Here is a 27287-nt window from a genome sequence, read left to right as displayed (position 1 = left end):
TGTTCAACGCTTTTACAATTGCTAGTACTTCCAGTTTGTAACTGGTGTACTTTGCCTCGGCGGGAGTTGTTTTTCCGCTGGCAAAGTAGACCGGATGGAATTTTCCATCGTCCAGATCTAGTTGCGTTAAAATTGCTCCGTAACCCTCTGCGGACGCGTCTGTATGCAACTCAGTCTCCGCGCCCATTCTATACAACTTTAACACTGGTTCGTTGACAAGCGCTGTTTTCAAGATTTCAAAGGCCTCTACTTCTCGATCGCCGAACTGAAATTTTACCTCCTTTTTCAACAAATCCGTCAAAGGCTTAGCAATCTTCGCGTATCCCCTAATAAATTTTCGAAAGTACCCCGTAAGTCCCAAAAAACTCTGAACCTTTTAAACAGATGTTGGCTTGGGAAAGTTTGCTACTGCCCTAGTTTTATGTGTAGACGGCCTTATGGTATTTTTTGAGACTATATACCCCAAATATTCAATTTCCTGCTGCAGAAAACGACATTTTCCCCAGTTTATAATTAGCCCATACTGCTCAGCTAACTCTATGACCATTTGCAAACGTTCCCACGCCTCCTCTAAATTCTTTGCAAGAATAATAATGTCATCCATATACACGATAACAATACCTTTACCTACTAGTTCCTTAAAGATCACCGAAATATACTTCTGAAACACAATGGGTGAAATCTTTAAACCAAACGGCAACTTCAAAAATTCATATTGCCCCGATGGCGTAACGAAAGATGTATATTTTCGGCTGTCTTTGTCTAAACACACGTGAAAAAACCATTCCTCAAATCCAACGTTGTGAAAAACTGAGTACCTTGCAATGCATCTAAAATATCATCAATTAAAGGCAATGGGAAATGTGGACACTCAATAAGTTCATTAAGCTCGTGAAAATCAACACAGACTCTGATAGAACCATCTTTCTTTCTAACTACAACTATGGGACTTGCATATTCTGAGTTTGACGGTTTTATTGTGCCTTCATTTGTCCATAATTCCATCAACTCGTCCACCTCATTTTTCTCCGAAGGCGCCCATCTTCGCGGCCTTCGAACCACAGGTTTGTCACTCTTTAAAACGATTTTTGCCGTTATCCCAACGTCCCGCTTTTTCTCCGGCCTATACCCCCTAACGATATCGCGAATCGCTTCACGATAATGCGGTTCCCGTACGTGTGTTAGGTCTGTTTCGTCGGTCTGTTCTACCACGTTAACTCTAAACACATCCGGCACGTCTTTGTTAGTCTGTTCGTCAAGCCGCAAGAAAGTCACTTCGCCTCGTTTAACCCGTAACTCTACCTGATCCAGAAAATCAGTGCCTAACAACAGGCCGTGCTTCGTCAATATTTTGTTTGAAACAACGTGCAAAGTGATTGGCAGTTTACACCCATCAACCGTCATTACCTTGGTGAATTCACCCCAGGTCTCATTGCCAGCGGAACCAACACCGTCGAACTTAAGCGTGCATTTACCTAGGGGTGGTGACCCTAACCTCGCATACTCGTCTGATCGAATGAACGTGAGATCACTACCCGTATCCACTAGTGCCACAAACCTACAATCATCTATCGCCACTTCCTTCACATACTTCCCCTTTTCGGATCTTGACACTACGCAAGTCTCTTTCAGTCGTGCCGTACACCTCGCTGCAATATGTCCAAATCCGCTGCACTCGGAACACCTAACACCTTCTCCCCTCTCCGGACACTTAACACTTAGATGATCCTCACTACCGCAAATGAAGCATCTTCTTTTCTTCATTGCATCTACAGATTGACTGGGCTTCCCGTTCTTCTGGGTTTTAGCCGGCTTCACAATCGACTTTACTCTGCGACTCTTCTGCTCTTCGTACATCACTAACCTCTTCCTCAACTCTTTGATTGACGTAGCGCCGTACAATATAGCCTTATTGTTCTCGTCGTCTATTATTCCATCCACGATGTATTCCACCTTTGCTTCCTCCTCTATGTCCACATGGTTGGCTATTTCGAGCATGCGGTACATGTAAGCCAAACATGCTTCATCACTCTCCTTTTTTGTTTCTTCAAGTTTCTGATGTACTTGCCTACTGTTGACTTTCCTCGAAAATTCTTTCACTAGCCCCCTCTTCAACTCATGCCAAGTCCTGGCATGACACTCAAAGCTCGCAAATATTTTCGCTGATCCCTTCAGCAGCTTCCTCGCGTAGACTGCCTTCTGCCCATCCGACCACATGCACGTATCAGCGACTTCCTCGAACGACTCGAACCATCGTTCGACATTTTCACCTTTGTTGCCACTAAACGACTCTAATGCATCTTCGACGTCTCTAAAACTCAGTGTCGAACCAACACATGCCCTTCGACAATATTCATCACGGTCCTGATACACCCTTCGCGTACCTTTCTTGTATCCTCTTGCGTCTTTTTTGTCATCTTCATACTCACTTTCGTCGTCGCTTTCTTCTTCCGACGATATGTCATTACCATCCATGGCCGCTTGTAGCCGTGCGCGTAATTCTACTTTTCTTCCCGTCGTTTTTAAACCCAAACTAGCGAGGCGCTCCTTCAACTCCTTCGTATTCATTTTCTCAAAATTTTCATCTTCGTTACAATCACGCTCAGCTCTCTGTACATTTCCTAAATCTCGTTGACCGGTTAGGTCTTCACCGCCCGTCGATCCCTTAGGATACGATTGTCCAGCCCTACACGCCCGATTCAGCCTTGCAATCAGCACTGACCTCGCACCAGATATAGGGAGGTTCATTCGCGCGAGCTTACTCCTCAGCTCCTCCAGCGTCGAACCCTCTTCACCCGACAATCGTTCGTCCCCAACGTTTGCCATTTTTCACACTACACAAACTTAAACAGTCAACGATATCGTCTTTTATCGCACCGCGTACCGGTAAATTCACAACTAGCTCGAATAGCTCTGTTAAACCGTTTCGTTTTCTGTCTTGTCCAATCCCGGACGAGCCCCCAAAAATGTAATATCGTGATATAATATATTTACAAGGAATGGATGATACAGATGTTAATCGGACAGAAAAAGACGATTGTTGTTCAACCTGAACTATTCACACCAAACGTACAGAAAACAGCACAACTAAATAATTAGATAACGACTCGACTTTCACAAAATGCAATCAACACACTCTCGGCAACGCCACTCGCAAACTTTGTTTGTTGATTCCTTTTTTCCCGTCCCTTGGCAACCGCTCGTGGCCAAGATCACGTAGGTCTCCTCTTTCCAAAACTACGCGATCAAAAACAAACGCCTCGGCTCTCGCGACATTCCACGCGGTTCACCCGCCAACTCCCAGGCCTCTCACTCACGATACTACATATATACATTAACTATTTTTATATGTGTGTACAGAACTGATGGCGAACTCATCAACCATTTTCTGAACGACGGATGGAAAAACATGAATAGCAATCCACACAGTGGAACTGCAAAGTATTTGTACGCCACTCACGAAACCAAACACTGATGCTATCCACCTGTAAACAAACAACATTTATAACTATGCATATAATTTTCACTTATGTTCATCACTATATATATATACACGCATGTTGTAAAGTAGGCGATATTTATAACATTCACTTCCATTGATAATGCAAGTGACTCATAAAAATAAGCCGTCATATTTACCATTGCACGCGCATATATGTATATATACTCGAAAACAAGGTACATTTGTGATATTTATTCCTATTGATGATATATACTTATATATTTATAACAATAAAACAAATCTCATTTATACTACTTACCAATACGTACGCATATATGTATATAATTACAATCCAAGTAGTATTCATAATATTTATTTTCACTGATAACAAGTACGTAAAACCTAAAATAAAACAAAGGTTTTAACAATAAAAAAAGCAAAAAAAAAAGAAAAAGGGGAAGAAGAAAAAAGGAAAGAAAAAAAATATAACATTGTTGGGGAAGTGATACATTTACACTGTACATGAGAGTGTGTGTGTAAGGGCCAGAGGGCGTCAAGGTCTTAGTGGTGACAAAAGACTGTTGCCAGATGTTAGAAGAATCTAGGATAGTCGGTTGGCGACCAGCGTGCGTGCAAGACGTTCTTCAGAGAGTAATATAGATGTATAACTGTTGTGTGGGAAATGTAGGCAATAATTTGTATTCCCATATCCTCGAATTTCCTTAACAAATATATATAAATATAAAATTTTCTTTTTCTATAAAAGGTTATTCCTATTTCTGATAAACTCGAGAAATGAAAACATTATACCATGATACACTGACACAAAGATACACCACACAGAAGAAACTAATAGAGAACGCTTTAAGCTTGGCAAACTTACCGCCCGACGAATTTGCATACATCATAACCAAAACCCAGGACACATGGCTTTGATCGCAGGAGAAGCGGTCCATATAGTCAAATGCATTCCGGTACAAGTAAAGGTACGACATACAACAAAATGCTACTCGGAACTACCCGTTTGGCAAAGGAATCGCACCACAGGAACTCCGCCCGGACGTGCGCCAAACGTGGCGATATTCAGCACCATCGTCGTTGGCCACGAGCGGAATGTATACCCAAAAGACCTCGATGCACTACGGGACCACGTCATGTTCCCGGCAGAAAATCTGCAGTCTTGAACGCATTGGCCAGAGGAGCAACAGGAAAAACAATCGTCCCTGGAACAGTAAACATCCTGGGAATGATGGACAAAACACATTAACGACAATAGCGAAAAATACCGTATCAAGCTTATGGACTGGTTTTATGGAATTTGGAACTGTCAGTGCAGCAATATTTGGAATACTCGCAATATTTAAACTAATCAAGACAATAATATATATAGCCGCACACGGATACCAGTTACGTGAAACTTACGAATGCGGAATCGCCCTATTAGGAGCAATATGCGGCTCAGTCACCCACCCGCTACTATACCTCAAAAGAAGACGAAATATCGATGATCAAACTGCACAACCTCAAGGGATATCGATAACACCGGTAGTCACTCAACTACCAACGACATCTACGTCCGCCTTGAGCGAACTCAGAGATACCATCAGTCAAATTTCCTTTGGAAATTTGAACTCCAAGGGCGGGGATGTCACGTCCCGCGCTCCGCACGCGCCGTAACAAGAACAAGAAAACCATTCTATACAAAACACGCGAATAAGGATTTGAATGCACAAAGGAACACACGGCACTACGAAACGAAAGGAAGGATTAACAAAACGAGGGCGATTAACGGATCCAACCAATAAACAAAATACATATACACACAATTCTAAATAAACCAGGAAATAAGAATAACTACAAAAGGGGAAAATAATTGAAACGCCAGGAATATATATATATATAAATATATTTCAATCAATCAATTTGGAGAGTTACATATAAGTATAAACATATATGCCGAACATGTAATAACCTAGTAAATATTAGAGACAGTGCTTCCAATACTATGCAACAAATACAATATTATCAATTTATGAAATATAAGTATACATGAAGTCAAAAACTAATAGTTTAACGAATACATAAAACATACAATATTGTATTATTAAAGAAATGAAGGTTACATTGTCAGAAATATATATATGTGTGCGAATTCTATCAAACCGATAATCTAAGATACATACTTAAAACTAGCCTACATTCCGGTAAAGGATAAATAAATAATTGACATTTCATTTCGTATGAATACTACACTGCCAAGAGAAATATGCATATGAATACGTATATATATATATACATATTTATATTATCGAATACTCTATAAAATAAACTACTCAAAACAATAAATAACGCAATCGAAGAATTACAAAACATTAGCCATATTAAAATGACACACAACATAAATATATATATATATATATATATATATATATATATACGTATATTCACACGAACAATACTTTTGTCACTTTAAAGCAATATTAATAAATAAATGTTCTAATTGCGGTAGAATAAGGAAAAGCGAGCGGCAGACGGAAAATTACTTCGATATTAAACAAAACTAAAGACCCGTCACTATAACTTTACTGATGACATTTATGAGCAGCCATGTTAGATTTACACGCGTATAGCGACAGGAATATTAGGGATTAATGGAAGTCAGTCGCGAGAAATAAATCATGAAAACACATTGTTAACACTTTTCTTTAATAAAATCTGTGCGCAACTACAAATGTAAAAAATATATATATGTCGGAGATGAAAGAACACCGGAGTCTGTAATTGAACAATTGTAGTTATTCAATCCGATTGTAATTGTTCGAGAGTTGTGATAATGAGCTTGGGCTCGAGGCCACAGTCAGTCGCCGAACGTAGCCGCGGTTACGGGATGAACGCTTTGTTTAACAAAGGTATGGAGTAATTCTATAGCTCTCCTTAAAAGGAATATTCGTGGCGACACGCGACAGTAAACATTCCAACGGTTTCTGTCCCATGGCTCGCCACACGCAGACCCTATTCTTCGAGTAAGATGATTGTCAGATGTCGATGCGTCTCCGCAGTACATGTTCGACTAGCCCGAGGGCCCGTTATAAATCTTAAGGTTTAGTTAACTAAAGTCCTTCAAACAGACAAACAGTCTTTGTCCCAACTACGGGAAGATAGGGGAGACATATTTTTCAACGAGCGGCGTCTCCCACTAGCAACTTTCCCTCGAGGGCGGCTAGCATCTTTTCCTAACCACCGATATGGAGATTGACCAATTAGCAACAACGCCAATTTCCCTTACTTTCTGAACAAAGGCTTTTCTCGATGAACCCGATGATCTCGTATCCTTAGACACACCCCATTATAGTTTTCCTCTGTGGCATCATCGGGACGGGAAAGGCATTCTCGCTCGCGATCTCATTGATGAAAGAAGTAACTCTTTACGATCAGTGAATATTACGCGTCCGACTTTGATTTTGTGAGTACGTTCATCTATCATCCCGTCGACCGCGGATTCGTTATTGAACCTAGGATCATTTTCATTAGTTTCTCGAGTACCTAACTACCACGGTTACTTGTCCGGTTCTGTAATAATCGTATTTGCACTAGTCAATGTCTTCTCTATTGCATAACGACAACGTGTAACCCAAACGAAGATTCGTTTCACGCCCCTAACCCTAATTCTAATGTAAACCCGACATACATAATAATTCTATATTGAAAAAAATATGAAATTAACATGATATATACATTATTACATAAGTTATATATAAAATATGTATATTATACCCCTGCCTACTGACTGATATGAATTTCTTTTGGTCTAGAATGCGTTAAAAGAGTGCGCAAAGAAGTCGAAATTACTTATTGTAATTAGTAAAACGACCTGAGTGGCAGACAGATACAAGAAAGAAGGAATATTATATTAGCGGAATTTTTATAGCAATTATATAGGGTTTCGATCGCATAATTAATCAGTATCAACTTACCAGTCTTTAACGGAAGAACAAAAAGAAGAGCAGACGGCACACAGACCGCAATGATGATCATTTTCAAGTAGAATCTCAAACTGCCGTACATCTTTGAAAACTTCGTTAGTCGTAAGGGATCAAAGGATGATGTCCGCGCTGCGGAAAGTAGATGAGAAGCGGCTATTTCAACAACCACCGTGTAGGTACTGCACTAGCCAGAAGTATCTGCGACAGAAATCAGAATACACTCGTTTTCGCATGGTTGGATCAATTTCGCGTGGGACTAACCTGATTGAACCTAACGCGGGATAATTGCTCAACTCACGACTTTAACCAGCCCGCTTGATTCTCTGTAAATGCTTGAAATTGACGCTTGGATTCTTTCCAGATTAACTAGCTTTGCCCCTCCCTCCCTTTATCTATTTTCTTAGATCGACTTAGACTGCCACAACATATTATCTTTCTTCTTTTCTTTTCTTTTCTTTTGATCTTTTAAAGTCCTAAATCGCTGGCTATTTTGTATACTATATATTTTGTACACTCAATTACTCTGTAAGTCATAAGTACATATGTTTTACAACGTTATTTGTCATATTTCAGTTAAACCCCAGAAAAGCCAGAAATATATTTTCAGCATATTTTAACGTGCCCCTGGCAAAGATCTCAAAAACGAGTTGCGGCACAATTTAAAGCGACAAATAGCATCGCGTGTCTCGTTGTGGTAACACACGGTTCGCCAGTTTTTTTTTTTTTTTTTTTGATATCGGTGACTGCCATATTCTCTTGAGTTTCCAAATCGTAAAGATTCTTTCCCTAGGGATTGGTCAACTGTGTATGTCCCCATGCGACGTAACTTGCTTAAGGAACACGAGCCGGTGATATGCAGGCAACGTATAATTGACTATCATTCGCTCTGGAACGCTGAAGTAATGACCAGTGCAATGGTCCAGTGGTCATTTTGAATGCCGCTGGATATATCAGCATTTGGCAACCTAACCCAGAGAAGCAGGAAATATGAAGCCACCGAATACCAATTAACTTCGTAGTTGCACGGTTCACATTCCATCATTTCTGAATATGCGAGGACAGTCCTCTTATTGTGCTTTTAATTCTTTTATTTGTTTCATTTTCAGCAAATATACTGGTTTTTAAAATTAAGCTTCTTTTTATACAGAGTTACAGATTATATTAATTTTATATAGAATATATTTAAGAAAGATATTTAATTTTTTGCTAGTTAAGTATTGATCGATTAAGTTACTGTACCTTTGTTCCGATAAATGCGTGCCATTTCCTCGAATCTAATATCATAGCAAATGCCAATACCTATTTTGCAGCCCTTCACATCGAACGTCGTTAGGGAGTTACCAGGACTGAGTGAATCACTCTCTCGAAAAGTAATCTTATTAGGAATGTCGATGTCGAATAGATGTACCTAATAACATAAAAATGTGGTCGCCAATTCTATTGCTGCAACTTTTGTAATTTAATATCAAAATTACCAACTCCTAAACTTTAATTATTTTTTATTTAATAACTGACAGCGTTTTTATCACTTTCTTTTATTAAAAAATCTTATCATTTAATAATGTTTAAAAAGGAGAAAAAATAAGTATTTTCGTATGTGAAAAATTTATACAACAACAAACACATTACAACAAAAATGGGCGTTTCCCGTATCATAACGTATTTTATAAACCGTAAATTATAGAATTGGTTATAGTATACGTATGTACATATGTATATTCCTAAATTATTCCTAGATAGAGTCACTTTCTTCACCCCAATATTTTCAAATTCAAAGCCATAAAGGAATATATTACTTACCTTTCGGTGTTTTGCTATCAAAGTTCCATCGGGACCCCAAATAGTACAGGTATTGTACAATTTATCGCCCTCTATTTCAGGCATCGTACCACCAACTACATAGATGTTTTCTTTAGCTGCGTTCGATGAAGCAACGCTCGTTTCACCATCAGGAATACTCTCGGCGTATTTTGGAAAGTACTCTGCATTGCAATATTTCAATTAATGAAAAATAACTGTCTTTTGTTCCAACCATAAATTAAATTGAAATGTTTGTCAGTTTTTTATTTTCTAAATTATCAAAATAACTAAGTTTTATATTTCGACTTAATTAAGTATGCAATTACTTAGCTAATAGTATATATAATAAATTGTTTCTACAGGTTCAAAGTGAAAAATGAATATTTAGAAATATTTAATTACGACAATGCTATTTGTGTTAGCATCAGTGGCTTGTTACTCAACGACTTTGCTAGTACTTTTTGAAACATAAAGTTAGTTTTCAATTAACACTTATACTAGAGGCGGAATTATAAATGCAAAATAATTGATAATACTAATTTATAAGTACCTAATTATTAGTATGTTAAAAAATATATTTATACAAAAATCACGATAATCATGAAAATGGGGAAATCCTATATTCTCGAATCAATTCACAATTTATTTTGTATATTAATTAGATTCCGCGCTCATCAGTACGTACTCACTGGCGACATCGAGAAAATGTATCGGCAATTCCTCGTACGACCAGAGGATCGGAAATATCAAAGGATATTATGGCGCAGCGCGAGTGGAGAAACAGAAATATATGAGCTTAACACCGTAATATTCTTATCATAGAAATAGAAGCAGTCCTCAATTCCCGCCCGCTAACTCCTATCTCCACCGATCCAAATGATCTCCTAGCCCTCACTCATTTTAAATTAAATTATTATTATTAAATTATAATTAAATTATTAATATGACAATTAAAATTTAATATTTTCACGTGAGTTTCTTTAGACAATTATTATCAACATGATGACTAACTCTTACGGATTAATACGTGTCTGTAGGGCAATCCGGTGGACTTGATCGGCTTTTTACTTCGAAAGTTGAGTAATCGGTGTCGCTTTCTTACGCATCTTTGAACTGTATAAATGTTTTAAAATTGTTTGATCCAGAATGTACCACACCGGACAATCAAGAAGGCAGGTGCCTTGACTACAGAAAATGTAAACCTCTGCAAGAAATATGGCAGATACAGTACCGTACAGCCACCGATTTTTATAGACGATCAGTGTGCAGATACCAGGGCAATGTTACGATCGTTTGCTGTCCGAACGATCCAAACAAAGAGAAGAGAGAAATTTTAATAAAAACTGTGTATAAGTATAAGGCTTTGCGACCACCATACTGTGGTTTTAGCAACGTCTCTCATACCAGGGTGGTCGATGGTAAACCAGCTGAACTTGGTACGTTTTATGTCTTTCTTTCCGATTAATAATAAGCCATTTACTGCAAAGAATGAACTTTAAAGGCATTAAACAGCACATCAATGTACATTTCAATTAGACTAAATAATAATGCTATGATTTTATCGGTAGTAACTTTACTTATTAACTTGAATTATTTCTTTCTTTTACTTCATGTTAGGAAGAGTATCTTTTTGCTTGAAATAAAAAATTGATATAGGAGTAATAATATGGATAGAGATCAAAAACTGTTAGGGCAGAAATTACACGTTTGAACTTTATAGTTCGGTATAGTTCAAATAGAAATTATATAGAATTATTTAATAATTTGTATTCCACTGGAATAAAAATTTAATTTCTGTCTTTATCAAATCTCTATTTCAGAGTATTTGTACGTATGTACTTATCATCTGCTGTATGATCGAATATCGAATAGGTAATAATCGTTGTTACTCATTATGTGAGAAAAAATTATGTATATTCACAACTGACTATTGCATTTTAGGCGCTTGGCCATGGATCGCTGCATTAGGTTTTCGTAATCCCCGAAACCCAGACAAACCACTATGGAAGTGCGGAGGTTCCCTGATATCGGCTAGGCATGTTTTGACCGCAGCACATTGTGCACATATGGATGGAATAGAAAACATACACAATCATAATATTGCCATTCTTAGATTGGTGGAGGAGGTGCCATTTTCGAGTAAGTCCTCAAATATATATATATATATATATATATATATATATATGCTATTGAGTATTACTGAAGTATCATATCCTGAAATTTCTTACTGTACACATATATTGTGTCATAAAGCGTGTACAATTCTTTCTTATACTTTTGGTCATTCGTTTCCTGCATTTTCATTTATTTTTTTATTTTTCAGGGTACGTATATCCCATTTGTACAAAGGAGCCCCTACGAAAGAGCAACTTCGTCGGCTATAACCCCCTTGTTGCTGGATGAGGAGCATTAAGATATAGTAAGTGATATCAATTTTATAATAAAATTAAACAGTTCCAGTCTTAAATATCTTTCTTATTTTCTTCGTAGGACGACCACGACGTAATGCATTAATGGAAGTACAAATGCCAGTGATTAAGAATGCCGAATGCAAAATAGCTTATTCCAAATTTCCTAATGCACCTGATATCACTGAGGGTATAATATGCGCCGAACATGCTCAGGGTGGAGAGGATTCTTGTACGGTAATTAAGTTATAGAGTTACTACAAACTATACGGTATCTGAAGACACGTCAATTCGAATTAACATCAAATCGACGTCTTAAACATTAGAAATAATAGATAAACACAATTTAATAGTCTTGCCCACTTCTCACACCTCATTATGGTATTTAATCTAATTTCCTTCTAATCTTAGTTTTGCTCAAAATACATATAACATGTACATTATAAATTGGAGTATTTCAATACACAAATCAATAGAAGATTATTACTGTATATAAGTATAATTTCAATACAATTCGATCGATATATTTCAGTATCTTTGATTAAAAATTTAACGATCCTTTCAGGCTGACCGCGGCGGACCACTGCTGATACAACATGAATGAACCTCGTATTTAATAGGTATTGTGTCTTATGCTTATAAGTGCGACACAGCTGGGTATCCCAGCGTTTACACTAGGGTCACATCGTACCTTGACTTCATTCTCCAAGCGATGCAATAATATGATATTACTGTTCCATAAACATCATTGTGTAAAAAACGTAAAGTTGGATTTTCTTATTGAGGAGATAAGAAACAGCTCAAATTTACATTGTTTTGTACGTTACAAATTATAGGCTTAAAATGTACGAAATGTAACTTTGAAACGACACTAATTTTTTACGCACGATAAACCTCCACGACTTAGGTATGTAAAGATGATAAACGTATATTAATTCTATTAATTTGGTAATAATAAACCAACTTTCTGAGAAGTTCTGTAAATTTCGTTTCTGTTGTATCAAGAGAATAATGGAATATTCCACTTAGATCGTATACTTCTTGTATGTACATACAAAATTTTCCGGCTAATCTAAAACACGTCATAAGATAGAGAGCTTCTGGAAATTCGGACACAGAGAGTACATGAAATACAAGATAAGTCTCGTGTCTTTCAAAATTATTTTTTATTCGCTAAAAACGTCCTGTGTACTCATGCAATCACATGCAACCTCGAAACTTCACTTATTTTTTATCACTTTCCAATTCAATACACTGTTTCTGCATTTTTGACTATATGTAAGAGAAATTTCCATTCAGCCAAAGGTGTACTTACAGATTATAGATTCCTATACGACTCTCGGTAAAAATTTATCCGCACTCCAGATAGTTAAAACTTCTATCCACCGTATTGATACATCTGCACTCTTCGTATGACGTCAATATCTGTTCATTGCTGCTGCGTAGGTTTCATTGTGTCACGTCAATTCGTTTGTGACCGTTGCGCGAGTAATGGCGCTTTGCAATGGTGATTTGCAGGAAAACAGTGCAGGATGCTGTGATTCGTTTCTTGTGGTCGGAGGTTATGTTTGATGCCTATATTTATCAAAGATTTAATGCACATTATGGAGAAAGTGTTTTGTCACGAAGTGTGTTTGAATGGGTACAAAAGTTCAAAGAAGATCGCAGAAGTGTTATGAAAAAACAGCTGGAAACCCGTCCACATCCATGATGACAACATTGAACGTGCTCATGAACTTATGCTCTATGGAATAGACGAGTGAAGCTGGATAATGTGGCAAATCATTTGCAAATCAGCCACGGCTCTGCTTATGCAATAGTGCACGACAGATTTGGGTTTTAAAAAGTTTGTGCGAGATGGATGCCGAAAAAGCTGATGAAAAGGTGAAGACGACGATGCATTCGTGGTTCGCAGCTCAGCCCAAAACATTTTTTAATGAGAAAATACGAAGGTCTTTCAGCAAATGGACAAAGTGTATACAGAAATTGAGTGATTATGTCAAAAAATGATGTATGTCTTTTTTGACAATTGCTTAAAATAAATTCTACACCGACAGAGCGGGTAACTTTTTACTCACCCTCGTAAGACACTTAAATTTCCAATCTATTATGATGAATAAAAGAGCTTATACTATTAAATCTAATTGTATTTTGTTGCATGAGAGTACAAGTGTATGTGATGTACATTACCTTTATATCCCCTTGAACGCTTCAATATTGCGCGTATATACTATATTTTGTACAGCTTCTATAAAATTTTGTATGTTTGTTTAGGCTGTTAATCTAGAGGCTGGAGTACAAAGAAGTGGCACAATGATGTGGGCTGATGACATTTATAATTATCAAGGAATCACCCCTACATTCGCTCAGGTATATATCGTTGACTATAATGTATTTAACATATATGATTGTTAGAATATTAATAATTAATTTTTAATTCTATCAGAATTTTAATGAAACTGTCCCTTGGGAAGGAAGAACTGATACCTTGATATCACGGTTTGTACATCCTATATGTACGACAAATTTTAGAACATTATATAACGAAGAACCAGATCGTCGTGGCCATGTGATGTGAATAAAAGGACTTGAATTTGATGATATTTTTATAATGTTAGATAACATAACTAAGTATCTTCACAGTAAGATAGGATGACATGGTTTACATGATCTTAATGTTGTTCACTTGAGTGATGATATTATAAGGAAAAGTGTAATATCACAGGTAGGATGATTCATAATTTAGAACTACTAACTCATGTATGTATTAAAAATTAAAGAAATATATTAAATTTTATAGGATATTTATGTTTACTAACCAGTAATTCAGAGATTGGTATTCATGGTTACTATAACGAGGCTGTAGAAACGCACCCTTTCTTCTTTGCAAATGGTCCTGTATTTATGTCTAGGCCGAAACTGGAACCTCTGAATAATTTATATTTATTCTTGTCATTTTCTAAAATACTTATCTACAGTATACCATAAGGAATGATACCGTATCACACCTAATCAAGTGCCTTAAGAAACATCAACAGGATATCACAGTAATCCCTTATCGACTGATATGTAAGTAAAAGTTATGTGTCATTGTTATACACAGTTATGTGTTAGTGTTATACACAGTTATTTATCATTTTCTATTAATTCAGTTGTAGCCACTACAATATCTATGACACTGGTAGTAATTATAAGAACAATAATGATGTTCTATAAGGGGAAATGATGATTAGGAGCAAAAAGTTACAGGTAAGTCAAAGTATATGTTATTTGCCATTTGAAAAGAAAGTTACTAACTTAGAATTTTTTGATAAATAATAATTGTGCAAAATATATTGGATTTCAAATTTGTCAAAAATTGAAATTTAAGAAGCATTGTAATAATATAACATTAATATTTTGATTTTTCAGGAGATATCATGCGGTGGATGGATAATATGTAAAAAATATTAAGCAGTATATGAATTTTCATATTGCGTAGAGATAACAAAATGAATTTTAAAAAATGTCGACATGGTAATAAGAAATAGCATCATGACAAAGAATATATAACCACAGTTTCATTTTTTATAAATAAAAATTTGTTGTTCCAGATTTTGAAATATAGTGACTCGTTTAATTAGTATCTTAATATCTTCAAATAATTATTATTTTAGAATCAATTGTAATTGTATCATACGTACTTTTGAATTCGTGCAAGAACATATGTAATTTTGAAGTAGTTATTATTAGGAAATTGTTAGACGCGAACAGTATGCGAAAAGTTAGTATGCAGTGTAATAATTATCAATCAAAACACAAGAATTAAATTCTTGAGGAAAAAATTTCCGGAATTTCTTATTTACATGATTATAAAGAAATCCATAATAAAAAGGAGCTGCTTTCTAATACTTCTCTTCCTTATAATGCCTACGTTAATAATAACGAGGTTCGACTTTTTGTTTTTAGAGGGATACTGGAAAATTTGAAAGTACAGTACCATTGGGAAGAAAATCACGATATTGAAAACGATATTTGCAAGTAAATTTCCAAAAAATCTGTTTTCAAATTTTCGCTTTCTATTTCACATTAAAAGAAAGGGCTGCCTTCTTTTTCTGCAAGACAAAACAAACATTCTGAATCTCGTATCAATGAATGATGTCAATAAGTTATTTTTCTTTTCAGATTGAACAATATTTCAGATTTATTCATAATTTCATACTACGCGAAGAATAGACTTTCATAGGTATATAAAGGAAATATTAAGTATAGGAAAACTCTTTTTCGTTGTAGGTGACATATGCTTCACGGTTGAACACATGTATTTTTGAACACATATAAATGAAAAAGTACTCTTATGGAGAAAAAGAATTGATACCTTCGATTGACATTAGATAATCTATATAAACTTATGAACAATCACTATCAGTTTGTATTTTAGGTGCACACGCAGATTTGTTGGAGTTCTTATAAAATGTACTTCCTGTACGAACGTTTTATTCTTTCAATTTTTACGATACTATGTCTCATATAATAACTATATGGATTAAACGTAATATAAATGATCCGAAAATAGACTCGAACGACATTAATTGTCTTTCTATTTATACCAATATCGAAAATACAAGTAAAGCTGGAGCAATAGTATGCAAGAATGGACTATTTATTATTTTAAACCAAATCATAGCATATTCAGAATGCACAGTATTATCATGAAATGTAAATGAATCAGTTGTAAACGAACGATTTTACTGTAAAATCATTGCCTCCTTTTTTTCATCTGAAATATAGCAGCAATGAGTACATTCTTTTAATATATAATAAAACGAGATATCTTTATAAAGTTACATATGTCATCACTGGTAACTGTTATCTCGTATGACACCAAATATACCGTTAGTATGGAATGATATTTTTATGAAGATATACTTTAATGATAGATTTTATGAATGAAACGTTATATAAGAAAAATTATCTCTTGTTATTCTATGAAGTGTAGTAGCTAATGAAGATTAATTTTACGAAGTATTAGAGCAAAAGAGAATTAAAAAATTAAAAAGATCTAAATAAGATTGTTCGTGTGGCTTAATTATCTCAATTCTGGTACACCACTTGTTACATTCTAACTAATTAGCGCTAAACAATAACTTGCAAATATTAAAGATATTAACACCTTAATATTAACACCTAAAGGTTTTCAGGAAATTTTATAATATTTGATTATTGTATATCTAGTCATTGATTGATAAAATTTCTTGTATAAGCATAGATCGAGGTTGACGTCATACGCAGATTGCATATCATTGACAGGTATCGTTTTAATTTATTTTATGGCTAGAATCATTTGAATATCATACGAATAATTATTTCCATTCGAACGATTAATAAATCACGTACCTATAAAAGATATATTATGAAAAAGACGTGACGAAACAAAAAAATATTGGAAATTCCGTTGTCATTAGATCAATTATTTTTGCAATGATTTTTATTTCCATGTAATTACATATGAAATGAGTAATTCATTAACATCTCCTCGAATCGAATATAATTCGTTACACTTCACAACGATTCAAATAATGGACGGGAAATATATAATAAGTTTCCTGTCCTTGCGTTAAAATAGTACTGTACAAATCAGATGATACAGGAAATACCCAAAAAACCCAATTACATCCACATTGCATGACAGCACACTTGCAATGGATTTTTGTGATTTCAATGTCACAGACAATGACACAACTAATCAGAACACGTTCGAGGCTATAGACATTGAAATTACCGCGTGTTTAATACGTTTAAAGCATAAATCTAAATTTCACGCGATTATTTCTTTGTACATTGTGAAACTCTTAAATTATCTTAATCGAATAAATAATCCTAATGTAATAAAACATCTTGAAATAGACCTAGATATCTGAAACAGAAACTCGAAGGATAAGAAATCCTAAAAGGTACTAATCCTAAAATAACAAACTCCTAAATAATAAACAAGTGATAAAACCTGTTATAAATAATAAAGCTTACCTGGAATAATCAAATCCTAACTAATCGAAAATAAAATAAGGCAAGCAATTCTTAATCTTTCAAGTAATTTTTCCGAAAACACAGAAAGATAGAGAAATTAAAAAGACGCAGCACAAATTGCAGCACAATGAAAGTTTCAGAGCGATGAATACGATCGTATTAAACTAAATAATTTTCAAAAGTGAAATTACACTGAAACGTATATCGATGATATTTGTCATTTCTACGATCTGTTTCGCTTGATCGTGCTTCTTTTCTAATGTAAATTCAATTTATAATACGAACTAAGTTTCCTTTATTATTATTAGTCCTGCGTCTTTTTAATTCGTCACTTCTTTTATTTCAGAACAATGACGGGCTCCAAGATGCTGTTCGAATGTTTGGCGTTAATTGCTTTTCTGCATCCATTAGTTCACGTTTGTACTTCGAGTAGTACAGCTCAAGGTTTGTACTTCGAGTTGTCTTTTTCCATGCACTTCAAATTCCAATACGATCTGGTCACGTGGCCTTCGTACAATTTCGAAATTTTACCTGTTTGGTAATCGTCAATGAAAAAAGAAGTTATCCGTGACCTCAACACATTGAAACAATTTTTATGATTTTTTATTTGCCGGTTGGTCAGCAAGTTAATGGAAAAATTTCACTTAACTATTCGCGTTAATTTCTTCGGTTTAACTTTTGGGAAATGCTTCGTTAGCTTCGGGAATATTCCAACGATTCGTTTTACGTACAAAATAAGCATGATAAATATTACATCACGGTAATGAAAACTATTGGCGTGATACCTAAGAGAAAGATGCAGAGACATTCTTAGAATTTCTAATGACACCTTTATAGATTTCTCGTTTAATATCGCTACTACATTTGAATCACTTTTACCTAACGGTGTCACATAGTCTCGTTGGAAATTTGTCAAATTCCTTAAAATGATCACTGAAAATTTTCCTAAATTTCCAAGAATTTATTTATCACGAGGTAAAGAAAATGTGTATTAGAAAGATGAGATCGAAGGTTTACCATTTTTTCAATTATGGCGAACGCAATATGTAATCAATGAAAATTTTATATTTTTATATATAATAATTTTATATTTTTTATATTTTCACGTTGAAAGTTTCTTCAGATAATTATTATCCAGATGATGACTAACTCTTACGAATTAATGCGTGTCTGTAGGATAATCCGGTAGACTTGATCCGCTTTTTATATCGAAAGTTGAGCAATCGGTGACGCGTTCTTATACACCGAACCGCGAAAAGCAAAATTTCATATGATCTCACCAATTTCGGATGTCAGTCAAATCAGTCAAATAATAAGTTCGCGTTAATATACACGTTCGATTTTTGAAAAGCTTGTTCAATTTAATAAGAGTCTTGGTAACAGGCTTATGTTTTTAGACCTAATTGGTTGTTTTCATTTACAAGTACCTCGTGTTAAAGTACTCATAAAATGACATTAAAATTAGAAAACTAATAACTGAAAGATTATCATTTCTCCTCTGTGGTAGTTTACATATAACATAATGCAACTAACATGTCACGATTAATGCAAAATAAATAAATTACTAATATAGACATTTTTTTAGTAATTTGTATAATCGTGACACGAATTGAACTTTCTAAAGGCAAATATTAAAGGAAACATGGAATTGATGCCAAATTTATCACAAATATTATTTATACTACTTATTTGCGCAGTTTGAAGCGAATCAAATTGATGAAGGTTTCTTTGTTACATGTTAATTTACATTTTAAAAGACATAACAGGCACGCTAATTAGTTTGCTTAAGATACTTTCGAGATACCAAGTTAGACGCGTTTCCATGAAATCATATCAATTTTACGATGATATTTTTCTATCAAGCATGCAATTATAACCGTATCGTTGATTAGTGCATACAATTATCCATGTACATTCGTCTTTCCGAGTACCGCGCTTCAATATTGCTAATTTCAAATTCGTACATTAATGTTCGTAAATGCTTGAAAATGCTATATAACTGTATCAGCTTCTGCTAAAAACATTTTATAGTAAAATCTCTATAAATTTGTAATATTTTTTAGACAATTTGAATTCATTATATTATACATCATACATTCTAGTCATTTCTAATTAAGTTACTTTTGCGATGTTTAATTACATTTTATGTATATTCTTATAACTCTCTCTGTTACGGCGCGTACGATGGTCCGTGCGCCGTCTGAAACTTTATACTATATACTGATCTACTACATACTATATCCTATAAACTGAATCCTTTGACGTAATCTTAATAGCTTGAAGGAATCTCTAACCCTGTAAGTGTTTTCGGTTTATGGATGGTCCTTAGAACAATGCTTAGGTTTATTGCGCACTCTTACAAATAACGGAGAAAGCGGGTAGTTATTTTTCCAATAAACAATGTCACCCACGAGCCACGTTGGTAGGAGGCTTCCTCCTCCTATCTTCATTCATTAACGTTGGCTATAATCAATGGGCACCCTCACTTTCCTAACGAAAAGTGTGAACAACGAATCCGCGTTCTTCGTTCAGAAAGCACACCCACACTGAGATTTCCTCTCGTGGCGGCACACGAGAACGCAAATCTCACCACTCGAAACCAACTAGTGTCGGACGACGGCAGCGCAGTGGTTAGCGCCATAGAGTACAAACGTTCGGATCCCGGGTTCAAATCCCGGCGCCTCGTACTTTTCCAAAGTCCGATTTTTCTTCCACGACATCTAAATAAGAAGGAAATACAGCAGTACTACACCCCGGCAAGCGACATCTACAGCCAGCAGGCTACAATTATCACGGATATATGAAGGAAGACGGAGAAAAAGAAGAAAAAAAGTGTGTTTCGTCCAGAGCCTGCTAGTGGACTCATCAGTAAGGCTTACCTAGCAGGCTCATGCCTTAGATACAATGGAAGGAGGGGGAAACAAAGCTATGTACATGGCAGAGACATTGAAGACGGATTCCTCCCTCCCACGGCCGGACACTGTATCCAAGGCCGGTCGGATCTCCTACCCTCTCTTGCGACGTATCCCAGTGGAGCGGCCCCACTCTTAATCTAGTTTGGTGGGAAAGGTTCGCGTACACACCGTGTGTAAGAACTATTAAAAACCACACAGTGTATCGCGACTACCTTTCTACTACTTAACCCAAGTCCTATATTATCAGTCTTTGGTCCGAGGCGGCTCCTGTCACGTAAAGTTGGTACTTGGGTGGTAGTAAGAAGGCTGAGTCGTAACCCAACTACTTATTTTCCTTTATAAAACTTTATTATAAACACCTACAAAATAACATCGAACCGGAGAATAGGGGTTGTATGAGTACAGCAACTAGAAGAGGAACAAGAACTGCCCGAGCTGGGTGAAGTTTCGGTTTATATACGTTTTGGTTTTAGGATGTTGAGGGGATAGGTGTAGGTTATGATGTAGAAAAGTGTCTGAAGGTCGGGGGTCCATATCCTATCTCTGATGTGGACTTTGGTGCATCACAGCCTTGGTGTATGCTATGATGATAAGGTGGTGATGTATCCAAAAGTGTCCAAAGGTCGGGGGTCCATATCCTATCTCTGATGTGGACTAAGGTGCGTCACAGTCTTGGTGTATGCTATGATGATAAGGTGGTGATGTGTCCAAAAGTGTTCGAAAGTCGACCGTCGATGTATTATCACTGATGTAGGTTGAGATGTGATTGATGTCACATACCCCCCTCTTTAGATTGATTTTGGTCCTCCAAAATCTTAGTGTTTCCTCAGTATGGAGCGATGGAATTGGACTCTGACTGGCTCGACTTGTACTTGTTCTTCTTCGTCGTGGTATATGCTTTTGCTATTTCAACCTGTGAAGGTTGTTGGCTGGTTAAATTTCGACTACGATTAATAGGGATAATTTGCTAAGTTTGACGAAATGCCGCAGTATCACGTGTTGAATCTTTTGTAGACTTTCTAACAGCCTGTGATATAGAATGAGTTAGTGGTCTTTGAGTAATGGTTTTATACTATCTTGTTGTTTCTTTATAGTTTGATTGTTATCCAGTTGTTCCTTTGATACTTGCATTTCTTTGTTTTGTTTAGCAACTTCTAAAGCCTTTTCAGCATCTACAACTGGTTCTTTTTCCATGCATGTAATTTCTTCTTCAACCAGTACAACTGTGCTTTCCTCTATAGTTCGTGTTTTTGTGTCATTTAGTAAACTTTTCAATTCAATTTCCACAGTATCTGGAGCTTTAGATACCGACTGACTGTCATCTGCATTTTCAATGCCCCAATCATCAAAGATATCTTGAATGACACTTCTTTTGTTAGTTATGCGCACTTTATCTGCTTCACTTATAGATTTATTCCTTCCTTCTGTATTAGCAACATGTATAAGTACGACAATTTTATTATGAATAATTTTCTTTTCTACATTAATTTTATGTAAACTATCAAAAGATCAATCTTGCCATTTCCATTTGTTGTTTCTTGTTATTCTTTTCTTTAATATCAATGTCATCTGCAGTTTCTAGATCACTACTCCTGAGGTAATAGGAGTTATAGAATCGTTTCTTGTCTTTGTATGATTTAATACGTCATAATTGTCTTTCTGGCTACAATTTTCAGAAACTTCTTGAGCCACAATTTCTGTTGACATTACTTCTATAATTGTTGCATCACATTCTCGTGCATAATCTATCAAATTAAATTCTTCATTTGCAATTTCAGCGTTCTTCATTCGTCTTTGTTCTGCAGAAACATTTTTTTTTCTTCATTGGAATTTACAACAGCATCCTTTTCATGTACAGTTAAAACAATATTTTCTTCTGTACTTTCATTCATATCATTAATATATAATAGTTTCTACAGTCAGTACCATTACTTCTGAACTACTATCAACTAGTTTAGACAAATCTGTGTCTGTATCCGTGAGATGCAATGTTTGGGCTTTATCATCAAAAGTTTCACCAAGTGTTTTAATTAATGCTTGACACTGAGCATTAGTAACACTAACTGTATCTATATTTAACACTGTACAAACGTTGTGTTTCTCAATGTTTTGTTCACCCTCATTTGTATTAAATATTTCAACATCGTTCGTACTTTCTTTATCTAAAGATGTGTCACCTGCATATCTTGAATGATCTCCAATCTCAGTTGTATTCTCTGCTTGCTCTTCTTGAAATTTCTCATCTTTTTTTTTTATATTGATCATCAATTTGTGGGTCCTTATTTATTATTTCTTGTTCTACTTCATTAATCGCAGCGTTCTTTATGCTCTCTGTCTCACTACTTTCCTTACTTTAAAAATTTTTTTTTGTTTTTATTTAAATCTGTTACATCACATTTATTTACTACTAAACCATCTTGAATTGTATTATCTGTACATTCCTGTGACTTATTTTTTTTTTTTTTGATTTTCTGGAATATCATGCACATTCTTTATAATATCAGTCGTTGATTCTGATATTAATGAAGAAGATACATCTACTTTTATCGATGATTCTACTTTATTAATGTCACTGTGCACTTCATCTAGTTGTTCCATAGTAAAACATCAAGATTGTTACAATTACTTAAGAAGTCATGGATTGTTATTTAAATATTTACTGCACTTTTCCATCAATGTAACCCTTTATGGCAGTTTGACATTCTACAGAACACCAATGCTGTATCAGTTTATATTTTTCTTCATCATGAAGTTTTATTATATCACCTAATTCTTCCTGATGTTTTTTTTTCTTTTTTTTTAATTTTCAAATAAGAGTGTGTTTTCTATGTGAATCTTTTAATTCTTGGTTCGCCTCGAGTAAGCGATTATTAACATCTTTGGAAAGTTTTTGGACGTTTTCCAGTTCTTTTCTAAGAAAATTATTTTGTTCGTTCATATCTTTTACTTTACTAAAATCCAGTTTCAATTTATTAGTTTCTTCTTCATATTTATATCCAAAATCACCCATTTTTTCATATTCACCCTTTAGTTCGTCTAGTTCACATTGAAGGGCAGATTATTTGTCCTTGTGGTTCAAGAACTACATTTTATCTCTTTTGCATCTTTAGCTCCAGCTTCACGTTCCTCCATTGAATTACTAACACATGAATTAAGTTTGGCCTTTTTTTTTGTTCCAGCAAGTCAACTTCATATTTGTGACTTATGTTATTTCTTCTAATTTTATTGTTAGTTCTTCAATTTGTATTCCAAAAGATTGAACTCTTTTTACGTGCGTGTGTGTTTTTCTTTTTTTTGTAACTCGTCGAGTTGCAATTCTAATTTTTGCACTTCCTCCTTCATGTCTTCTATGTGCTTCTCGAACTCTTGTGTCGTCCTGTCTTTGTCGGAACATTCTACTTGAAGATCAGCGAGTTGATGCTCGGGATCGTAATTCAATTTTTGGTCGTTAGCAGTAATAAGCTCACGTAACTTCACTTTTGAACTTGATCTTGTTTGGTCTTGATTGTGTTTTCGTGGTGCTTGTGGTGTTCTAAAAGTAATCGTCACGTCGCTTGCATTTTTAGTGCACATTGATACACTGCACTCTGCAGTTCTCCTATTTTCAAACTTGCTTCATTTAAGGCAACTTTATGAATTTCCAATTGATGTTTTAACATTTGATGTAAGTCTTCTATTGCTGTTTCACGTTCTTTCAACTGTTCATTAAATTCGTTGTTTAGCATATCCACTCGAGAAATTCCGAGTTCTTGAGCATCGTTTCTTCTTTTAGAAATTTGGCTTATTTTCTCTCATCTGCTGCTACATGTTGCTGTCATTTTATCAACTTCTTTCTTCTTTTTTTTTTTTGAACTTAAAATCTTGATTTAAGGTTTGTGTTTCACTATATGATTTATTATTATTAACTAGTTCAACATTATTTTCAGTAGATTTTTTTTCGCGTGATTTTTATACTTATTTAAATAGTTTAACATAAGCAAATGCATCGTACGTCAGATATACCATTTTTAATAAATTGTCGCCTTTACAACTCGAGTTACCTCTGAACGAGTCGCATGATTCATCAATAAGCCATGAGTAATTATGCAAATTCAGTTTTTTTTCATCTATCTATCTGAATATTATAACAAAGACTTTACATTGAATATTTTATTAAAATTGTAAGTTTTTCATAAACGCTTCAAAATCCACAGTCTATTGATCAACTCCTCTATCCTTTCTCTTTCTCCCCACTAAAATAGATAAATTCCTAATGTAGTTTGTGGATAATATTTTTTTTTTTTTTCTAAAGCAAATCACATTTATCATCTGATATATTTTTTGAAATAATTTCTGTCTGTACATTTTCTTCTTTTCCCTTACTCCTCTTTCTCTTTCTAATGAATTCTTTTTATTCCGTAAAATAGTTTTTGTATATTCAATTTTGTTAAGTGCAATCCTTATTTCTGATAACTTACTTTTATTAGATAATTCTTGTGAATCTTCTACTACATCTTCCATATCATTTTGAGTGCGGCTTCTACCTTCAGTAAATTTAATATCTTGAACCGTATCATTAATTTCAATAGCTCTTTCGGTATCAAGTAAATCGCACTTATTATTTAATATACCTTTTGAATTGACTTCTGTCTCTGCAGTTTCTTCTTTTGTATCTTCTTCGAGTTTTCTTTGTTCTTCTAATCCACCCTTCTCATTTTGTAGGATCTTCCTTGTATCTTCATCTTTTTTAACTTCGACTTTATCCGATCTCCCAGGTCTGCCTCTATGTTTCGCTTCATCAGTTGCTATTACACCCGTTACTGCATTATCATTTTCTACAGATTTATACCTATCGCTATCACTAGCTGTGTTCGTTAAAAGAACTTCCCTTCGTTGACGAGTATCAGTTGTTTCGTTTTCACTATCTGAAATTGATTTTTGTTTAACACCTCTTTTTTCTTCTTTGGCAAATTTATTTTCTACATTTTCCGATGCCTTTTGTTTATTAATTATTTCAGACTTGTCTTCGATTAATTTCGTCTTTAAAGCGCTCCGCAAAATTTTATTTGTGTTTGATTGTCTGGTTTGATTATAAACAATTTCTTCACATTTTGGCGAAGTAGCAGGCTTTGCAGCAACATTATAACGACTGCTCCGTTTACTACTATCTAACATAGATGGAGATGGATTCTTGTCATCTTTATTCTCTAAAGACTTCTCTTGTGTATTAGCATCTAAATTTCTCGACATAAGATCTGCTGAAGTTTTTGATTCTGTAGTGTCACACGCATTTTTCGCTGTCATCATTTGGTCTTCTTCTATAACCAAATGTTCATTATTGTAAGCATTATCTCTTGCTTTTTGTATGGATTCTAATGATATATTTTGTTCAACGTTGTCTATTGATTTTGTATCATTTTCAGCAGTTGATTTACTAACTGCTTCTAATTCCTTCGTTTCAATTTGGTTTTCTTTATTTGTATCGCCGTCCAAAATATTTCTCATTGAAATATTGTCCTTCTTGTTATGATCTTTTTCTGCTTCTCCTAAACTTTTACTTTTTTTGTCAAACCATTCTTGTAAATTTTGAGTATCTTGTGACAAAGATGGTGACAAATCATTATACAATACTGCAATATCTTCTTTCCTTCGTTTCACAGACTCTTTCTGGTATTCTGTTGCGCTATTGACATCAAACATTAAGTCTGTTTTAATGAAAATATAATCCTGTGAAGCGGTGTCAATTGATACTTTCTTTTCATAAGAATTTTCTACATTAGACTGCAATTCTTTTGAAAATTCTTTCAAAACCATTTCTTCATTTCCTACAGTAACGTCTGTTTTCTCCAAGCTTTTGTTCAAAGTATTAGAAACTAAACTACCCTGATAACTCCGACTAGTCGCTGCTTTAATAGTCTCCTTTAACAGTTTTCTTAACTTGATTTCGTTCTGCTTCTGCATAGCGTCTAGTATGGCCCGAATACTTGGATCCACACCAGTAGCTATAGGGCTAACAGAAGATGTGTCTTCTGATTTTTTGCTCATAGTGGTTATTGTACTGTTGTTGGAGTCTGTACTAGCGAAGCTATTGCGACGAGTACGATAATATTTAAAAGAATCCAGTTCTTTACCTGAATATTCTTCTTTTCGTGACCAGTTTCAGTTTTGGTGATGACCGTAGTCCGCTTTCCGTAGAAGTCGTTTTCACGCAAAGTGAGCTGATCTGCAGTCGATCGCATCCGAAATGCGTAATTTCGTTTTCTTGAAGTTGATGGATCCTGGCACGGATCGCCAAAATGTCACGTAAAATGGATACTTGGGTTGCGAGAGAAAAGAAAGCTGAGTCGTAGCCCAACTATTAATTCTCTTTTATCGAACTTTATTATGACTTTGGCACTTACAGTAGAATAACGTTGAACAGAGAAAGGGGTGTTGTACAAGAACAGCAACTAGAACGAGAACTCCCCGGGCTGGGTGAAGTCTCGGCTTATATACACCCTGGCTTGGGGATGTTGGGGGGTTTGGTGTGGATTCCAAGGAGTCCGAAAGTCGGGGTTGGGGCCTTATCTCTGATGGGGACTAAGATGCGTCGCGGCGTCGGCGTCCGACAGTCGGGAGTCGATGTCTTTTCTCTGAGAGGTAATTGGTGTCACACGGTCAACGGGACGAACTCTCCATCTAACAAAGGCATTAAGTAATCCTATAGCTCTCCTTAAAAGAAAGATTTGTAGCGGCACATGGCAGTAAACATTCA

General features: G+C 35.2%; 1 protein-coding gene and 1 pseudogene across 2 annotated transcripts; one reads left to right on the top strand and one right to left on the bottom strand.

The window, feature by feature from the left end:
- Window positions 1-6509: 6509 nt before the first annotated feature.
- LOC143303970 (omega-amidase NIT2-A-like) lies at window positions 6510-13037 on the bottom strand. Of its 2 annotated transcripts, none has more exons than XM_076626226.1 (4): window positions 12949-13037; window positions 9226-9407; window positions 8665-8833; window positions 6510-8469 (listed from the first exon to the last, which is right to left on the bottom strand). In XM_076626226.1, exons 2-4 carry the CDS (start codon window positions 9307-9309, stop codon window positions 8303-8305), a joined length of 420 nt encoding a protein of 139 aa, XP_076482341.1. In that variant the 5' UTR covers window positions 9310-9407; window positions 12949-13037; the 3' UTR covers window positions 6510-8302. The 2 variants fall into 2 exon arrangements, with proteins under 2 accessions (XP_076482341.1, XP_076482342.1); XM_076626227.1 differs by having other exon boundaries at window positions 6510-7623.
- Window positions 10357-16204, top strand: LOC143303966 (venom serine protease Bi-VSP-like; annotated as a pseudogene).
- The last annotated feature ends 11083 nt before the right edge of the window (window positions 16205-27287 follow it).

Source organism: Bombus vancouverensis, chromosome 2 (genome assembly GCF_051014615.1).
Source record: "Bombus vancouverensis nearcticus chromosome 2, iyBomVanc1_principal, whole genome shotgun sequence".
NCBI classification, from domain to species: domain Eukaryota; kingdom Metazoa; phylum Arthropoda; class Insecta; order Hymenoptera; family Apidae; genus Bombus; species Bombus vancouverensis.
The sequence above is the reverse complement of the archived record's forward strand: the minus strand, read 5'-3'. Positions and strand labels throughout refer to the sequence as shown.

Bases quoted from the DNA above. Each gene is read 5' to 3' on its own strand.
- LOC143303970 (XM_076626226.1), bottom strand. From the start codon at position 9,309: ATGCCTGAAATAGAGGGCGATAAATTGTACAATACCTGTACTATTTGG. The intron at 8,834-9,225 runs GTAAGTAATATA...TTATGTTATTAG, and splicing joins TGATAGCAAAACACCGAAAG to GTACATCTATTCGACATCGA. The intron at 8,470-8,664 runs GTACAGTAACTT...TCGCATATTCAG, and splicing joins ACGCATTTATCGGAACAAAG to AAATGATGGAATGTGAACCG.